A 15,857-nucleotide genomic window follows, 5' to 3' on the forward strand; every position below is an offset into this window, starting at 1 on the left:
CCCCAGCCGATGCCGGCGCGGTCCCGGTTACCGAACCTCCTGCCCCGGCTCTGCGCCCTCCGTCCCAGCCTCGCCATGAGCAGCGCCACTGGCACCGTCACCATCCACCAGCCCCTCAACTACCGGGCGGGCGCCCGCGTTCAGCCTGCCGACGGCGGCCAGGCCGAGGAGGTGTATGAGCCGGCCACAGGTACCGCCCCGCTGCCCGCTCGGGGTGTGGGGGGGTTAAACCTGCGCTGAGGCGCGGGGCCGGTGCCCGGGAGTTGCCTCCTTGTTATTTGCCTGCAAGGGCCGGGTGCCTTCGGCTTCTCCTAGCTGCCCACATCGGATGCCGCCTGTGGAGGCGTCCTGAACGCCGTGGTGTTTTGGTGGCTGCGTTTTGCCTCCTGCAGCGTAGGTCCGACATCAAACTTTCTAGCAGAAATCGGCTCTGACTCTCAGTCACGCAAAAAATCGAGTGGTGCCTGATCTTAGCAAAGGACACGATTTAAACATTTCTAAAATTATTTTTTTTTTAATTGGAGATCCTTAGGTTTCAGCAGAATCACTTCAAGAGAGAGAATATTTAACTATGTTGAGGAATGTGTAACAGAGTCCTGAAGCTGGTGGTAGAAGTATAACAAACTCCAGTGGGAAACAGAGGAATTTTGTAACAGTTGGAGCTAATTAGTAACTAGAACATGACTGTGGAGTGTGGCAGATCTTTTAATTCAGACCAGCTGAATTACAGCACCTCTTCTATAGCCAATTACAAATCAGTGGGAACCATAGCATGGAGTTCTGTAGCCTGGTGTAGGTGGCTGGACTGAAGTCTTTGGGGTTTGATGCGAGATTAACCATATTCTTTTGTGCCCCTTTTCTGAGATTTCCATCGTATTTATTTCCTGTTTAAAATGTGCCCAGGTCGTGTGATAAGCAAGCTGCTCTGCTCTGGGGAGAAGGAGGTCAATCTGGCTGTGCAGAGTGCAAAGGCTGCCTTTAAAATATGGAGTCAGATGTCTGGCATGGAGCGGAGCAGGGTGCTGCTGGAGGCTGCCAGAATTATTCGGGTATGTTGTGGGAGCTCGCCGCCTCTTTTGGAGAGAGGTGGTTCTGTCTCTGAGCTTTTGTGTGGGTTAATGTGGCTGTTGGGGCCTTCCAGGAGGACTTCAAAGCTCCAGGAGGAGCGCAGGAGTTAAAACCCACCTTTGACCAGAAGAGACAGTAGGTTGCCTTGGGCGTGGCTTCAGTCTTATCACTCTATTCAAAGCCAGTGTGTACCTTCTCTGCTTATTTCTGTTAGAAGACATAAAACTGAAGCCATCCAGTTGAGATCTTGCAGGGCTCGTGCTTCTTTTCACAACTCCAAAGATTAAGCTTCACTGCACGTGATTTCAAAGCTGAAATTGCATAACTGTCACATTGTTAATTTTCAGCTTGTTGGACACTGTTGTCACATGACTGCAGTGTGTCTTGTTTTAGCAATAAAAAAAATGTAGGAGTGCTGTTTTTTATCTTAGACATCAGATAATACACATGGGGGAAGATACAAATAAGCTAGCTTTATCACAAACTGCTTTGTGAGATAACGTGTTCTTGGACATCAAAGTTAATCCCCATCGAGGCAGAGATCTGTAAGAAACCAGACCTTCTTTCCCCAGTGTGTATATGTGATGAGAAAAGTGTTTTCTTTCTGCCTAACTTCTGCTTCTGCCAGACTTCCACAGCAGGGTAATATTTCTGCCTGGGAGATGGTCTGTTAAAGGACGCTTCCCAGCTGCATTGCTTTGTCCGTCCTTCACCAGGTCCTCTGGTTCCATTTTGATCTTGCTGTTTGCTGTTCCTCCCAGCTTAGTTCTGTGAATTCAAATCATTGTTTACCAGCTGGCTTCTGGGTTTGCTCATCTTTTAGATAAACAGGGATGTTAAGCAAGACTGGACTAGCAGTGAACCCTACTGCCTGTCTGTTTGACATTGCCCTGCGATCGGTTGCCGCTGGGAAATTCATAAATAGCAGTTGGGACTGTACATTTTAGAGATGACAATTTCTCATGGCAGAGCCTGGCTTACTGATGGCAGAGCCTTGTTTGGGTGCGTGCTTGAGAAGCATCTATCTCCTTATGGAGTTCTACTACAGGCTTCTCTAACATGTTGTCACTGTCCTGTGCCTCTTCTCACAGGAGCAGAGAGAAGAAATTGCCACCTTGGAAACCATCAACAATGGTAAATCCATCTTTGAAGCCAGAGTGGACATCGACATATCCTGGCAGTGCCTGGAGTATTACGCGGGATTGGCAGGATCTCTAGCTGGTGAGAACGTTACTGGAGTTTGCTCTTTACTCTCTGTCCTGCCGCTTGCGTTCCCTGGTAATTTCCATGGCACAAGACCATCTTTGCTGTTGATTTCTCTAAGAGATGGACTACTCCTTTTTCTGAAGATCTTGGAAGGATTTTCAGAGATCTCTACCTAATGCTGCTGTGCTCTGTGGACACTTACGCACCTTCTGTGAGCTTAGTGGGGTAAAAGCCGTGTGTCTCTTGTTCCCAGCCAAAGCGAGATCTGGCCCCTGAGGCTCTGATAAGACAGGAAGGGGCTTGGCTTTTCTCTACCTTCTGGCTGTTTCTTTTCTTTGCAGGTGAACACATCCAGCTTCCGGGGGGATCCTTTGGGTACACTCGGAGAGAGCCCCTTGGGGTGTGTGTTGGGATTGGAGCTTGGAATTACCCTTTCCAGATTGCCTGCTGGAAGTCTGCCCCGGCCTTGGCTTGCGGTAATGCCCACACAAGCTTCTCTTTGAAGCCAAATGATCCTGTGGGGGAGAGTGATTTGGGGGATAAAGTCTAGGATTACCTTGAAGGAGGTGTTGAAGGATTAGCAGAACCTTCAGGCTGTTACTCTGGCAGGAAGGGAAAGGAAATGGAAGTGGGAACGTGACAGATGGTAAGAGGGCAGGAGCGCATCAGGAAAAAGGCTGATTGCTTGGCTTTGTACCGGACAAGGAAGGTCTCTGGAAATATCTGCAGTGCAGGACCAGTAGCCCCATCTCCCCCAGCCCTTCCCAGCAGGAAGGTGTGGTTCCTCCCTTTCACTGGTTGCAGTGTTCAGCTGAAACTGTTTCCTCCTCTGTTGGGGGGGATCTTTTGGGATCTGTTGAGACAAACTCATTCTGTGGGGTGGCTTGTTTGTTGTTCTTTTCCCTAAAGCAGTTTGGCCGTTAACCTCACCTTGCTTCTGTCTGGGTTCCCCTAGGCAATGCGATGGTCTTCAAGCCCTCTCCCTTCACCCCCATTTCGGTGGTGAGGTTGGCAGAGATCTTCACAGAGGCCGGTGTGCCCAAGGGGCTCTTCAACGTGGTGCAGGGTGGAGTGGCCACAGGCCAGTTCCTCTGTCATCACCCAGATGTGGCCAAAATCTCTTTCACTGGCAGTGTGCCAACTGGCATCAAGGTAAAGGCACCTTCTCACTCAGTGACACAAGGCGTCCGTAGTGCCAGCCTTCCTGGTCTGCTGTGGATGTCGATACCTCCTTGAGCTTTTGTGCATGAGGCTTGTAAAGATGGGGTGTGAGTTGGCGTTTTTGGGTCTGAGCAAGGAACTTGCATGTACGGGGTTACACTGGGGCTCCAGTTAGCCCACTGGGCGTGGGCTTGGGCACTCGGTCCTTTCAGAGGAGCCCCTTGGCCACCTTTACTTGTTTAGCCCCTGGTTGCAGTGAACTCTCTGAGCTGCTAAAGTGGGTATCTATGTGGGGAGGAGGGTACCTAAAACAGAGCAGCACTGGGAAAATGTGTGAGCATTTCTGGCAGTAATAGTTCGGTTTAGCTGCATACAACCTACTGTTTTTAAGCAAGAGGTTAGTTTCTGTGAATTTCTTACTCTTGATTTATTCTTCAAAAAATTAAAAGTCCCTAAAAAGACTTTTAAAAATAAATTCTGATTTAAAAGAGGGGAAAATGTTGCCCCTTGAACTCTTCTTACACATGTGTACCTGTGGGGTGCAGTGACATAGATGCAGTTACAGCTGTCCCCTGGGCTTACGCTGAGGATGAGACTTCCTGCAAATGACTCTTCAGGTTTTCTTGCTTTTATCTGTTAAAAAAAAAAACAACAAACCCAAACCCTCTGAGACTGTCCCCAGTCTGAACAAAACACATCTAGGAAACCCAGCTTGCCCTTCGTGCCGCATCTGTTGTTGGTGAAGGGCCTTGCGGGAGCTGTCCCCTTGGGTTGCCTCTTACCTCCCTCCACCAGCCTCCCCTTGCCAGTGGGTCACTTGTCTCTTCTGTCCTTGTTTCTGTTAGATCATGGAGATGGCAGCTAAAGGGATCAAACCAGTCACCCTGGAGCTGGGGGGCAAGTCGCCCCTTATCATCTTTTCGGACTGTGCCTTGGAGAATGCCGTCAACGGAGCCCTCATGGCCAACTTCCTTACGCAGGGTGAGGTGTGTGTCTGTGGGGCAGGAGCGGTCCTCCTTGCTGCGGTGGGGCAGTTTGAGAACCGGGTGGCAGAGCCAGGCTGTGACCTTGCATGATGAGGGATACCCTGAAGCTCCCATCTTGCCACTCATTTCCCTATGCAGTGTCACAAGGGATCAGAAGGGACACCCTTACAGAAGCCAGTGCAGGGTGTCCCAGCAGAGGATGCCTTAGCCGATGCCCTGGCCTTCGCAGAAGTGGAGCCTCTGTAGCACCCAGTACCCAGCTCAGAGCAGCTGTGCCTTGGGCTCCAGTCTGGCACACAGAGGTCAGAAGAAGCTGTGCTGGTTTCCTCTGGAGGGGCAGCAGGTTCCAGTCTGGTGTGCTGAGCCACAGCCCTGTGGGGCTCTGTCCATCCCAAATTTGGGATCTCCACACGTGCTGCAGGCTTTGTGTAATCCTGCTGGCAAATTGGCGTACTAGGGTCATCTCTGGGAGCTGAAAAGGCTGCTAAAGGTCTCTCCTGCTGGTGACTTGATGTGTTTTTGCCACCTGGTGGCATCAGTACCACTATGTCCAGCACAGGCTGTTCAGTGCAGTCATGAGCAGCAAGGTAATCTAGTCTTCTTTGTCCACAGGGACAAGTTAACTGTTTTAGCAGCTGTGGAGGGGTTTTTCTGAGAGCCTCTGTAGCAGGACCCAAGCAGGGAAGGACTGTGGAGTGCTGTGTATCTTATTCTGAGCAGCCTGTCCTCTATCCCAGGTGTGCTGCAACGGCACGCGGGTGTTTGTGGAGAGGAAGATACTGGATGTCTTCACAAAGGAGGTGGTGAAACGCACCCAGAAAATCAAAATTGGAGACCCGCTTCTGGAAGACACACGGATGGGAGCCCTCATCAACCGGCCCCACCTGGATCGTGTCCAGGGCTTTATCAAGCAAGCAAAGGAGCAGGTGAGATTGTGATGCTGCCTTGTGACTGCCCTGACATGTCTCTTTCTTTTTAGACAAACAGACTGGCAGCTGCTTTCCTGCCCCATGCCTTCCCAGTTAAGCTGTTTATTTGTTGTGGTTGAATTACTGTATAGGTGTCTTGGGCCACTAGATTAAAAGTGATCCAGTGCACGTCTCTGAATCAGCATTGAAGGTGACATGGCTTTTCATATCCTGATATTGCCAGGTTTTAGAGGCTGAGAGATACCCAGCATGTCAGTGTATAAAATGGGATAATCTATAACGTTTGGGCTGGTTCTAAGTTGTGGTGACACTTTGCACGCTTGGCTGTTACCTCATTTGGGTTCCAGTTTTGTTGGTTGCAGAAAGAACTTACTAAGGATCAAAGGCCAAATTTACAGGCTGCTGGAAACAATCTTTGTAAGAGCAGTAAGATCTACCTAGGCTTTTTTGGTTTTTTTTCTCCAGGTTTTATTGTAAAGTGTAAAGATGTTTTAAATGTCAGTGCTAGGTATATGACTAGGTGCAGCCAATTTGGGGATGGGCTGGAGAAGGGGAACTGTGAGTGAAAGCCAGGAGGGCTAGATGAGAGTTTGGAAACAGGAAGATGGATGTGGAAGGAGAGGAGAAATCCCCGTTTCTAAAGTGGGGCATTTGATGGAGGTGGGTGTTTCTTGCCAGATGGTGTGTGAAGGGACTGATTGACTCGCTAGCGAGGGAGCTCATACCACGTGAAGATGTGGAAGTTAATGTGATGCCAGCTGAGGATCTGCTCCTGGTTGTAGTTGCTTCTCTCCAACCTACACTGGCTCCTGTGGTGCTTGCACCCCAAACCAGCATTGTCTGGACTTTTAGGATGGGTCTCACCCTGATCTATCAGTGATGCTCTGTCAGCAGTCCTGACCTGGAGAGACACCAGGGAGGGCACAGGCATGGTTTGTCCGATAGAACTGTAAACCCAGCAGGGAGTATTGGCCAGCCAGAGCTGTGGCAGCTGGGCAGGATGCTCCTGGACGTGCCTGCCTACCTTCTGCTTGGCTCTTTTTCAGGGGGCAGAGGTGCTGTGTGGTGGGGACCTGTACGTGCCAGATGACCCGAAGCTGAAGAATGGCTACTACATGCGACCCTGCGTGTTAGGTATGCTCCTTCCTATTCATGGTACTGCGGTCTTCTACATAGATGCAGCTGAGTTTCTTCTAGAGAAAGCTGTGTTCAGTGTAACCTGTCTCTGTGAATGTCCGCAGTGTGGACAGGCACTCGTAGGGGTGTACTAGAGAGAGCTGAGGCACCCAAGAACTGCGTCTAGAGAAATCTCTGCTGTTGGAGGGTCTGATAGGACATGTGCCTTTGCTGCCTTGAGATGCAGGATGGGACTTGCTCCTCTGCTAGCCAAGCTGGGGGGGGCTGTGCAGTGCTGAGTGCTGTCTTGAAGGCTGTGTGGGTTGCTGAATGCACAGGCTGTGCTGCTAGCTTTTCCTCCTGAAGCACATGTGCTCTGCCATGCTTCCAGGGAACTGTACGGATGACATGACATGTGTGAAGGAAGAGATCTTTGGGCCTGTCATGTCCATTCTGCCGTTTGACACAGAGGAGGAGGTTGTGGAGAGAGCCAACACCACCAAATTTGGCCTGGCAGGTGGTGTCTTCACCAGGTATGACTGGATAGCGTGGCTGGTGTGGAAGCAGTCTAGGGAGGGGAGGAAAAGGGAAATAGTGCAGCAACTTGGTGCTCATCTTGCGGTGCCTGGCATGGGGATAGATATCCTCTTCCAGAAAAGCTGGAGCAAGGGGTTGCCAAAAGGGAACTTTGTAAATGGCTGCGCATCTCCTTCTAGTTTTTCCTGAAGGGGTAGGTGGACCCAGCTGTCCTTCAGACTCCTTCCAGCCTGAGCTTGGCCTGCTGCCTGCCTTCCTGCATCTCCAGGAGACATGCACCGCGAGCCTGCCATGCTGCTGAAAGTGCGCAAAGACGGCTGTTGGCCGCTTGCCATAGTCTGCTTTGCTGGTGTCTTTGTCCTGCCTTCTCAAATCGAATGCAGTTTTGAGTGTCCTTGGGAATAGGTGCTACATCCTTTGAGCAGGCAGAGACAGAGTAGGGCAGGTTGGGATCCAAAAACCACTGCGACCTGCAGGCCTTTCTCTAGTGGAATGTTAGCTGGCAGGGAAGGAGGGGATGAACGGGAAGGGATCCAGCTGAATTGCCCTTTTCCTGCAGGGATATCCAGAAGGCTCACAGGGTAGTGGCTGCTCTCAAGGCTGGGATGTGCTTCATTAACAACTACAACATCAGCCCTGTGGAGCTGCCTTTCGGAGGATACAAGGCATCAGGTGAGCTCTGTTTGGCCTCCCCTGGGCTTGGCCCTCCTGCATACAGGGGTGAGGATGAGAGTATTTCTGTGATGGCGGATGCGAGTGTTCTCTTGCTGGGGCAGCGGGGCACTTAGCTGTGCCTCTAAGAAGTGAATGCCACACTGGGAGCTGAAAGGGAAGCTGGGGAATGGATTGCAGCTTTGTACTGAGAAAGCAAGGAGGCGAGCTTTAATATACATGGCCTTGCTTGCAGCTGAGCTCATCCAGTTATTACTCTGCTCTTGATTGGGAGTGCTACCTTGAGGTGGCACTTGCACTGAGCGCGTGACTTGTGTTCTCCCTGGTATGACTACATGCCAGTTACGGGGGTATGAGTGGTACCTGGCACTGCCTAGAGCTGTGTTCTCACTTCTGGCTTGTCCCTGCAGGATTTGGCAGAGAGAATGGGCGGGCAGCCATTGAGTACTACTCACAGCTGAAGACTGTCTGCGTGGAGATGGGTGATGTGGAATCTGTGTTTTAGTGGCTCTGGGGCCTGCTCAAGGGAGCATCAGCCAGTTCTTGCTTGTCAGCCAGAGATGTGGATCATTTACACAGCAATAAAGTGCTCTAAAATTGTAAGTGCCTGGGGGGGGGAGAGCGCAGCTGGAGCAGCATTTAGCCATCCTGCTCCTGCAAGGGGGAATGTACACACGGCTTAGTCTGTGGGCCTGCTTTGTCCTATCTGGTGGAAGATGGGAACCTCAGAGTAGGAGGTAGCAATATAGCTTTCAGCAGCAGCATGTGCAGCTACGTAGGTGTTACCAGAGGCTTGTCAGTGGCAGAGGCTCAGCCCAGGCTGCTTTCCCTGCTGTGTGCCTTGAACCCCGTTGTCTTCCACCCTCAGTCAACTTCAGTTTTGGCTTCTTAACAGGTATGACTCTACTCAAGGTGCATATAAGCTCTTGGACACATTGACATCCTGTAGCTATAGGCTCTGTCTATTCTTCGACTACATAAAAGCCTTAAGGGTAGGATTGTTTTTTCCCCGTCTAGCCTTCTTTTAAACACAAGTTTTGTTTTTTCTATCTGTACTTTACTTCTGAGGTGGGACAAAATATTGTGGAGATGGTGAGCTGATGCTGCCTGGGACAGGTATGGCCCTGAGAATCATCTCCACACACAGAGTATGGAGCACAACTAGATGGTAGCAAGCTCCAGCATAGGATAGAGTGCTGCCTATCTTAAGCGAAAGCTATTTGACTTCCTTCCTATAGGCCTACTGTTCTTCATAAACATGATGAAGCAACAACTTTAAATGTTTGCCTACATCTTTTTTTAGCAAACAAATAAATATTAATTCTGTTTGGAACATCTTATTAGGGAGCGACGTGAATTGAGGGGTGCAGAAATATAGTCTGATAGAGAGCAAGGCTGTTGCTGCATGGGTTAAACAAATGGATTGCAAGATGGCTTTTTGGTCACCAAAATCATAAAAGCTCGAACATCTCTGCCTGACAGGCAGATTTCCATAGTTCTACAAAACCAGAGTTGTTCTAGTGTTCTGCAAAACTTATTAAGAAAGCTCTCTATAATTTTAGAATGAAAATACAGAATTGACAACTGCATTTTATTAAATTGAGGAAAAAAACCCAAACAGATAGGAAATGAAATGTTCCAAAAGAAAACAAAACAAAAATCCCTTTAGTTTCCCGGACAGCCGTCACAATGGTCAGTTAGTCCTGGCAGATCCAGCCAAGGTGCTGGCAAGCTGAATACACACCTGTGCCCACCAGCCCAATGAGTGCAGCTGAACCAATGGCACCTCTCATTCGTTTTTTTGGATCTGGAAAAAAGACATGTTTTGTCAGTTCAGCAGCCCATCACTGAAAGACTAGCCCACCCTGAAAATTAGAGGGAGCAGGAACTAGAGATAAATCTCAAGGCAAAACAGCAGGCACCAGCTCAGGCCACGTACCTACCCCTCAGTCTCTGCTATTATTAGATTAGTGTTCTTACCAGTAGGAAAAACATACTGCAGAGTTAGCAGCCTGCGGACCTGCACCCTTTTCTCTACACCCTGACTGGAAGCTTTATGCTGCTTCCTTGATGTGAGCTGGAGGAAAGAGCCCTGAGGCCACTGTAAGAGACTTGAGTTTCCAAGCACCTGCTGTGTGCTGCAGGGTAAAGACCTACCTCCTGTGTAGTAGCCATAGGCATAAAGGATTCTCCCAAGGACCCAGGTGATGCCAAGTCCTGCAGCAATCCGCTAGAGAGAAAGGAGGCACATTAAAGGTTTTGGAGACTTGTCGCTTGCATGTGCTTAGTTGTTATAGCAGCCCTGCTTCAAAGAAGCAACCACCAACTACAGCATGGGTCCTGACCTTGCTAGGACAAATGGGAGTCAGCCTGGTGGAGGTGGGTGACTGATGCAGCATGCTAGAGTGAGTTTTGTATAGGAGGAGTCCTTTTCATGACGCCTATGGGGAGGTAGCATGTGATGTGCTGCAGAGCCTTGCTGTTTTGCAGCACAGCTCTTCCCAAGCAAGAAATGGTTAAGTCATACAGGCAGCAGGTGCTGAATCTCATTTCACCACTGTCCAATTAGTGAGCTAGACCATGTGCCAGGATCTTGGGAGGCAGCTGTTGCCCCAAGCCCCACTCCACTGCCTCCAGCCAGTGTACAGGTTTTCCTGTTGCAGGTGTTACAAACTTCTACCTTGCCTCTTAATTTACAGCTTGCTGCAACGTGGGTCTAGTTTGCCAGATTTGCCTATGCTGCCTCCTTCCCTCTCTGAAAAGGAATATTCAAGAAGGACCCGATTTGTCTATCGGTGGCAAAGAAAGAGCTACTGGTTTTGGCCTCTCCCACATGCCTGCCTCCTCATGAGTTGTCTACATCTTTCAGTTAAAAATAATCCAGGCTTTTTTTGATCCTTCACACACCTCCTTTGGTGGTGGAAGTGAGTGGGAAGATCACCATGTTCCCCATCTATTCTTATCATACCACCTCTTCATGAAAGTGTGTTTAGAAGGGGAGAAAAGGGTTCCTGTCCTCCACACAATGAGCTGCTGAGTAGCACTACTGTAAGCCCAGCAGGGCTTGGAAGAGCCAGGCAGTTGGAGGGACCTTTCCCAGTCATGAACTGGAGGCTGCGAATGCTTTGGTTTGTCCAACAAGGCACCCTTAGGGGAAGGAAAGGCACCTAATAGCTGAAGCAGCAGTAATGGGTTTATTAAATATTTGTGGTTCTCCCGTACAAGACCTTCTACCACTTACATTTTCAGAAGAGGCACAGCTGTGAAGCATGATGTGGCTAGTGAAGCAGCCTGCTGCCTCCAGAGGGGCTAACTTGGCCTCCTGCCCCCCACCCTCCCCAAGTCGGGGAGCAAGAGCGGAGTTCGGACCTGCACCATCACTTACCGGGTGGTAGACCCCACCAGTGGCTAAGAAGAACAGGAAGGCAGGGTAAACTTCCAATCTGAAAATGAAAGTGAGGTGGTTGTGTTTGTGTTCCAAGTTGCTTACAAAGAGGAAACTCCAGAAACACAGAAGCTGCGAGCATCCCCTGTCAAGGACTCTGTTGGGCCTGACTCATGCGTCTCTATGCTCAGGAGAGCTGTGCTTGATGCTGTGGCCACAGATGGAGATAAGAGGAAATCTGAACATGCACAGACTTTTAGGGACTTCTGCCCTGCCTGTGCCTCTCTCCAAGGCCACCCACCCTTTCCATTTTGTGCCTTAAGCCACTGCTAAATACTGCTTACCACCACCTAATCCAGGAGGGGTTGTTCCTCCCAGCACCCCTCTGATGCGCTGTTGCAGCCTGGTCGACATTAGCCTCTCCCCAGGGAGATGGGGGCAATACAACAGATCAGCAGCCCCCAGACAGGCTCCTCTGGAAACAAGATTTCTAGTGTTTTAAGATCCACGCATGGAGGCAAAGAGCCAGGCACTGGGGAAGAGGAGGCTGTTTCACAGCCCTGTCTCGTGGTTTAAGGTATGATAAGGAGCCAGCACAGCCTTGCTGCTAAGCATTACATGGCCATGTGTTCTCCTCAAGCATTGAGCCTGAAACCAAGCACTTGGCAGCAGCAAGTGTCTAGCTGTAGGTCCTGCTCCACAGCCCTGTGGATTTTCAAGGTCTGCATTCATACATGGTACTCACGTGTTCTGGTGTGCACGCTGGATGCAGTTGAATATATGCCCGTGTTCAGGGTCTGTGCTGTACATGGTTGGATACTGCCAAAAAAACACAGCAGCAAAACATGAGCAAGCACAGTCTGGGCTTGGGAGCCTGTTCTCCAGCAGCGAGGAACGTGCCCTGCTGCACCTCTCCCCAGGGAGCCCTGAGCTACATGGGTGCTTTCAAGACTGACTTGCATTGGCAAGTTAGTCTGTCTCCTGCCCCGTGGTCCACAGCTGCTTTTTTGAAATTGCTGCTTGCCCCAGGCCAGTTCCTGAACTCCCTGAGCAACCTGACAGCGCCCTGGAGCTGGCCCTGCTTCGAAAAGAAGATAGCCAGATACTGGGTGACCTCCCTGTTTAAATCCTGTCTCTCTGCAGGGAAGAGCAAAGGAGTGTTACTGAGGACATATCCCCATGTCTCCTCTGGGGAGCTGGCAGCAGCCCATCGTGCAGGAACAGGCTGGGAGGACACTGCCTTCCTCACCACTGCAGAGCTGAGCAGCCAGCTGGAGCTGCTGCTTGGCTGCAGAGGCTTCTCCCAGCCTGAAATCCAGTGCTCTTGTGCACCGTATGCACTGGGCACATTTGCTATAATCCTGACTTCATGCAGTAGGGGCGGGGTCACCCCAACAGGCATCCGGGGCCTGCAGCACACGCCCGGGGCTGTCCTTGCGCCCAGCCCTGCTTGTCACGTCCCTGAATGACGCAAGGAAAGCAAAGGGGTGTTTGCCGTCAGAGCCAAGTGGCACAGCACTGGCTGCCCCCACCCAGCCCACAGTCCAAGCTCGTGGGCTCCTCGATGGACGCTGCGGGAAGGTTACTTTGAAATACTTCTTGTGATAGGGCTCACGTGCTGCCTCTGAGCTTGAGAAACCCTCCTGTCACTTTTGTTCCACCGCAATCCCTTTGTCCCCAGCACTGCTTTGGCCTTATTTGCAGCAAAAAGGGCTGTGTGGTTTCTTGCTCATCAGTGTTTCTGAGCTCAAAGCCTTGTGCTTTCAGCTGTCTCGGCTCGGTGCCAAATGCCCGATCTGCCAAACCCCAAGCTCTGTTGTGCCGTCTGCTCCAGTCTGGAGAGCCTGAATAGCAACTCCATCCCTTCTGCATCCATGTGGTGGGGTAGGAAGTATCAGCAGGTCACCCAAAAATATGCAAGGTGTCACCTAGCTCGTCTGCAACATCCCCTGCAGACCGGCTCTGACCTTCCCGTCCTTCAGCCTGAGCACTCACCTCCACATTGTACTTCTTGCGGGCCTTGGCCACTTTCACTGCGAGGTGTGTGACCAAGACAAAGCTGGCAGCCCCCGTCAGGATGACGTAGCCGTACTCCTTTGAGAGAACAGCCATCTTGGTGCTGTCAGGGAAAGAGAGCCCGTTACTATTTGGGGTGTGACTGGAGAAGTGGCAGCTCACTACACACAGATATGTGCGTCTGGAAGAATTGCTGAGCGTGGACCTAAGACCTCCCAGCACGGGGACTGGCTGAAGGAAGGGAGAAACGATGAGTTGGGGAATTTTCACTTCTTGGTGCCTGCTGGGTATTAAGCAGCACAAACCAAGGGCTCTCTGCTCAGTTCGTGTGAAGCAAGCCTTAAAATCACTGAAGTGTTGGTGCGAGGCAGTGTCTGGAGGACCCTAGTCCAGCCTCCGGCTCAGAGCAGGACTACAGCCAACAGTAGGTCCCATCAGCTCTGGCTGTGGCTGGCTAAGTCCCACAACCTCACTGACGTGCCTGCAGGGTTTCTCTGGAGAGGCAGACAGAGGCTGATTGTTCACGGCCACTTCCAGCACCAGAGCTAGGGGCCACCAAATGAAGTCGGGAAACAGATTCAAAACAAACCAAACGAGGGGTTTTTTTCATGCAGTGGGAAACAGACCTGTGGAATTCCCTGTTGAGGGATGTTGTGAGTGCAGGCAGTTTTCATAAACTCAAAGGGAGACTGGGCAAGCTCTAGGAATGAGAGGTAAACTGGGAATTACAATACAGACAAACTTGAACTGGCTCAGAAATCCACAGAGCTGAAAGGAGCTGGGCCACATGAATGTTAGTTTGAACCACTAAGGTCATCCTTACATAAAATAATAATAAAACCCACCACAACAATAATAGCAATAATAACCGAACCTTTTCGGTAAAGAGGCACTGGCAAGATGAGTGATGCTCACCCCCGCAGCTTCAAGGAACCCTCTCAGAATCACAAGTCAGTGAACAGCCCCCAGCAAGACACAGCTTCTGGCATTTACCAACGTCTGCACAAGCAAGTCTGCTGGCCAGGAGATACCAGGGCCTATATGGTTTGCATTTAACGGTACTGCACTTCCTCACACAGGCCTGAGACGGAAGCACGGAGCAGAAGATGCATCCAGCAGCCTCCACCATGCTGCCCTGCAGCAAGGCCGCATTGCATGCTTCCTCTTTCCTGCTCCCTATCTGCCGGACCTGCCGTCAGCCCACACTGCTGGGAGGTGTTCCACCCTGAGTGCTCCAGCACCCTCCCCGGCTGCAAGTGAGCACAAGAGCCCTTCCCCACAATCATCTGGCACTGGTTCTCCTGCACAATCCCAAACCTCAGATGTTTTCTGTCTGTGTGACCCAAGACAGTGCTGCATGATGCAGCACTGCGGAAGACACCAGAGACCTCTCTCCAGCACTGAGACGATACCCTCTCCAAACCAAACCCCAGCTGATGCCTATCTCCATCTGGTGCCTCCACAATGTAGCAAGGATTTGGTGTCTCCTGCACTGTCCCACCAACACAATCTGTCAGTGTGGGGCAAAACGGGCCACATCACAGAACCAGTGCAAACAGCCTTCCTATTGCAACAGCGCCAGCACCCCTCACAAGGGATCTTCAGGGACCAGGGGTTTTATTTCTCATTTGCAAAGGGATTATTATTGAGGGAGCAAGGTGAAGACATCAGCTGGCTTTGTCCACATGAAGTTTGGTAAACAATTATCAGAACATTTAGTTACTTGACGTTTTCAGAAATGTCAGCTGCACCCACGTGTAATAGAGGTTAGCGCCTGACAGATGAGACACTGAAAATATAATACACTCCCACACAGTAGAGCAGGTTGATGGTCACATTTCCCCCTTCAAATTACGAGGTTGGTGGAGAACCCCCACCTACCAGCAAGGACAAGGCATTTTATCTTCACACTGCTAAGTTATAATCTGGGGTTTTATCTTGGCAGCAAAGAGCACAATTCAGTCACAGCAAAGCATTAAGCCAGGTGTATCATAAAGCTGCTACTCTTACGCAGCTGGTGTAAAACTGTACTGCGAGTCTTTGCTCTAGTAATCTGGAGCCATATAAAGCACTTCAAAGCCCACAGGACTTTCAGCCTCTCTCGGACTGCATGCCTTGCAGCTGTTTCCGGATTCTGGTGGCTTGTGCGTTTCAGCAACCTTTGTCCCCAAGCTGCAAGGACTTTGCTGACAAGCACTGGCGCCGTGCACAAGACTAAATTTACATCTTCCACCCAGCAATGTTTCAGGCTGGAGCCACACGACCAAGAGATTCGGGAGCATGACACAGCACAGACTGGAAGCTGTAGCAGAAGGGCTCTCCGGGGGTGCTTTTACTCCAGAATAAGGGTTCTTACCAAGTTTGCCCTAGCACTACAGTTACTATGAGTCAGCAAAGCCGATTCAGTCTCCTCGTGCAGACCCACGCTTGGATTCTGACTGGGCTACCAGATACAAGCTCAGACGTTCTCTGTCCCCTCAGTTACCAGGCGAGCGCGCAGGTTTAGTAGCCCCAGAGGCGGAGGTCCCTCCAAGCCTTGCGGGGTCAGACTCTGCCTAAGCAGGCTGAGCGTGCTGGGGTGCAGGCGGGGCCCCGCCGCGCTCTGCTCATCCTGCAGGCGCTTTCCCCCGGAGCCTGCACTCAGAGGGACAAAGGGGAAGTCAGGCAGGAGGGTCACCGCGCTTGCTATGTTTTCTTTACCATCTCTCAGGATAATCAGCATAAGCATGCATTCGGAGCATTCGCCCCGCCCGTGCCCCCGCTCCGCCCCGCCGCGGCCCC

The 15,857-nt window shown here is 50.9% G+C and overlaps 2 protein-coding genes across 3 annotated transcripts; one reads left to right on the plus strand and one right to left on the minus strand.

Moving 5' to 3' along the window:
- The first annotated feature begins 6 nt into the window (after positions 1 to 6).
- On the plus strand, positions 7 to 9,015 carry ALDH9A1 (aldehyde dehydrogenase 9 family member A1). Of its 2 annotated transcripts, XR_002086112.1 has the most exons (12): positions 7 to 190; positions 904 to 1,049; positions 2,160 to 2,289; positions 2,616 to 2,750; positions 3,230 to 3,426; positions 4,281 to 4,421; positions 5,159 to 5,347; positions 6,397 to 6,484; positions 6,858 to 6,999; positions 7,563 to 7,675; positions 8,086 to 8,274; positions 8,744 to 9,015. XR_002086112.1 is itself a non-coding variant. In XM_009273283.1 (11 exons), exons 1-11 carry the CDS (start codon positions 10 to 12, stop codon positions 8,178 to 8,180), a joined length of 1,557 nt encoding a protein of 518 aa, XP_009271558.1. In that variant the 5' UTR covers positions 7 to 9; the 3' UTR covers positions 8,181 to 9,015. The 2 variants fall into 2 exon arrangements, 1 of the variants encoding a protein (XP_009271558.1); XM_009273283.1 differs by having other exon boundaries at positions 8,086 to 9,015.
- A 225-nt stretch (positions 9,016 to 9,240) lies between these two features.
- Positions 9,241 to 13,777, minus strand: MGST3 (microsomal glutathione S-transferase 3). The gene is made up of 6 exons (XM_009273284.2): positions 13,703 to 13,777; positions 13,056 to 13,179; positions 11,806 to 11,879; positions 11,061 to 11,118; positions 9,833 to 9,905; positions 9,241 to 9,482 (listed from the first exon to the last, which is right to left on the minus strand). The coding sequence occupies exons 2-6, from the start codon at positions 13,170 to 13,172 to the stop codon at positions 9,373 to 9,375; spliced, it is 432 nt and encodes a 143-aa protein (XP_009271559.1). The 5' UTR covers positions 13,173 to 13,179; positions 13,703 to 13,777; the 3' UTR covers positions 9,241 to 9,372.
- Positions 13,778 to 15,857: the final 2,080 nt, after the last annotated feature.

The sequence above is a fragment of the Aptenodytes forsteri genome, unplaced genomic scaffold, assembly GCF_000699145.1.
Source record: "Aptenodytes forsteri isolate BGI_AS27 unplaced genomic scaffold, ASM69914v1 Scaffold95, whole genome shotgun sequence".
Lineage (NCBI taxonomy): Eukaryota > Metazoa > Chordata > Aves > Sphenisciformes > Spheniscidae > Aptenodytes > Aptenodytes forsteri.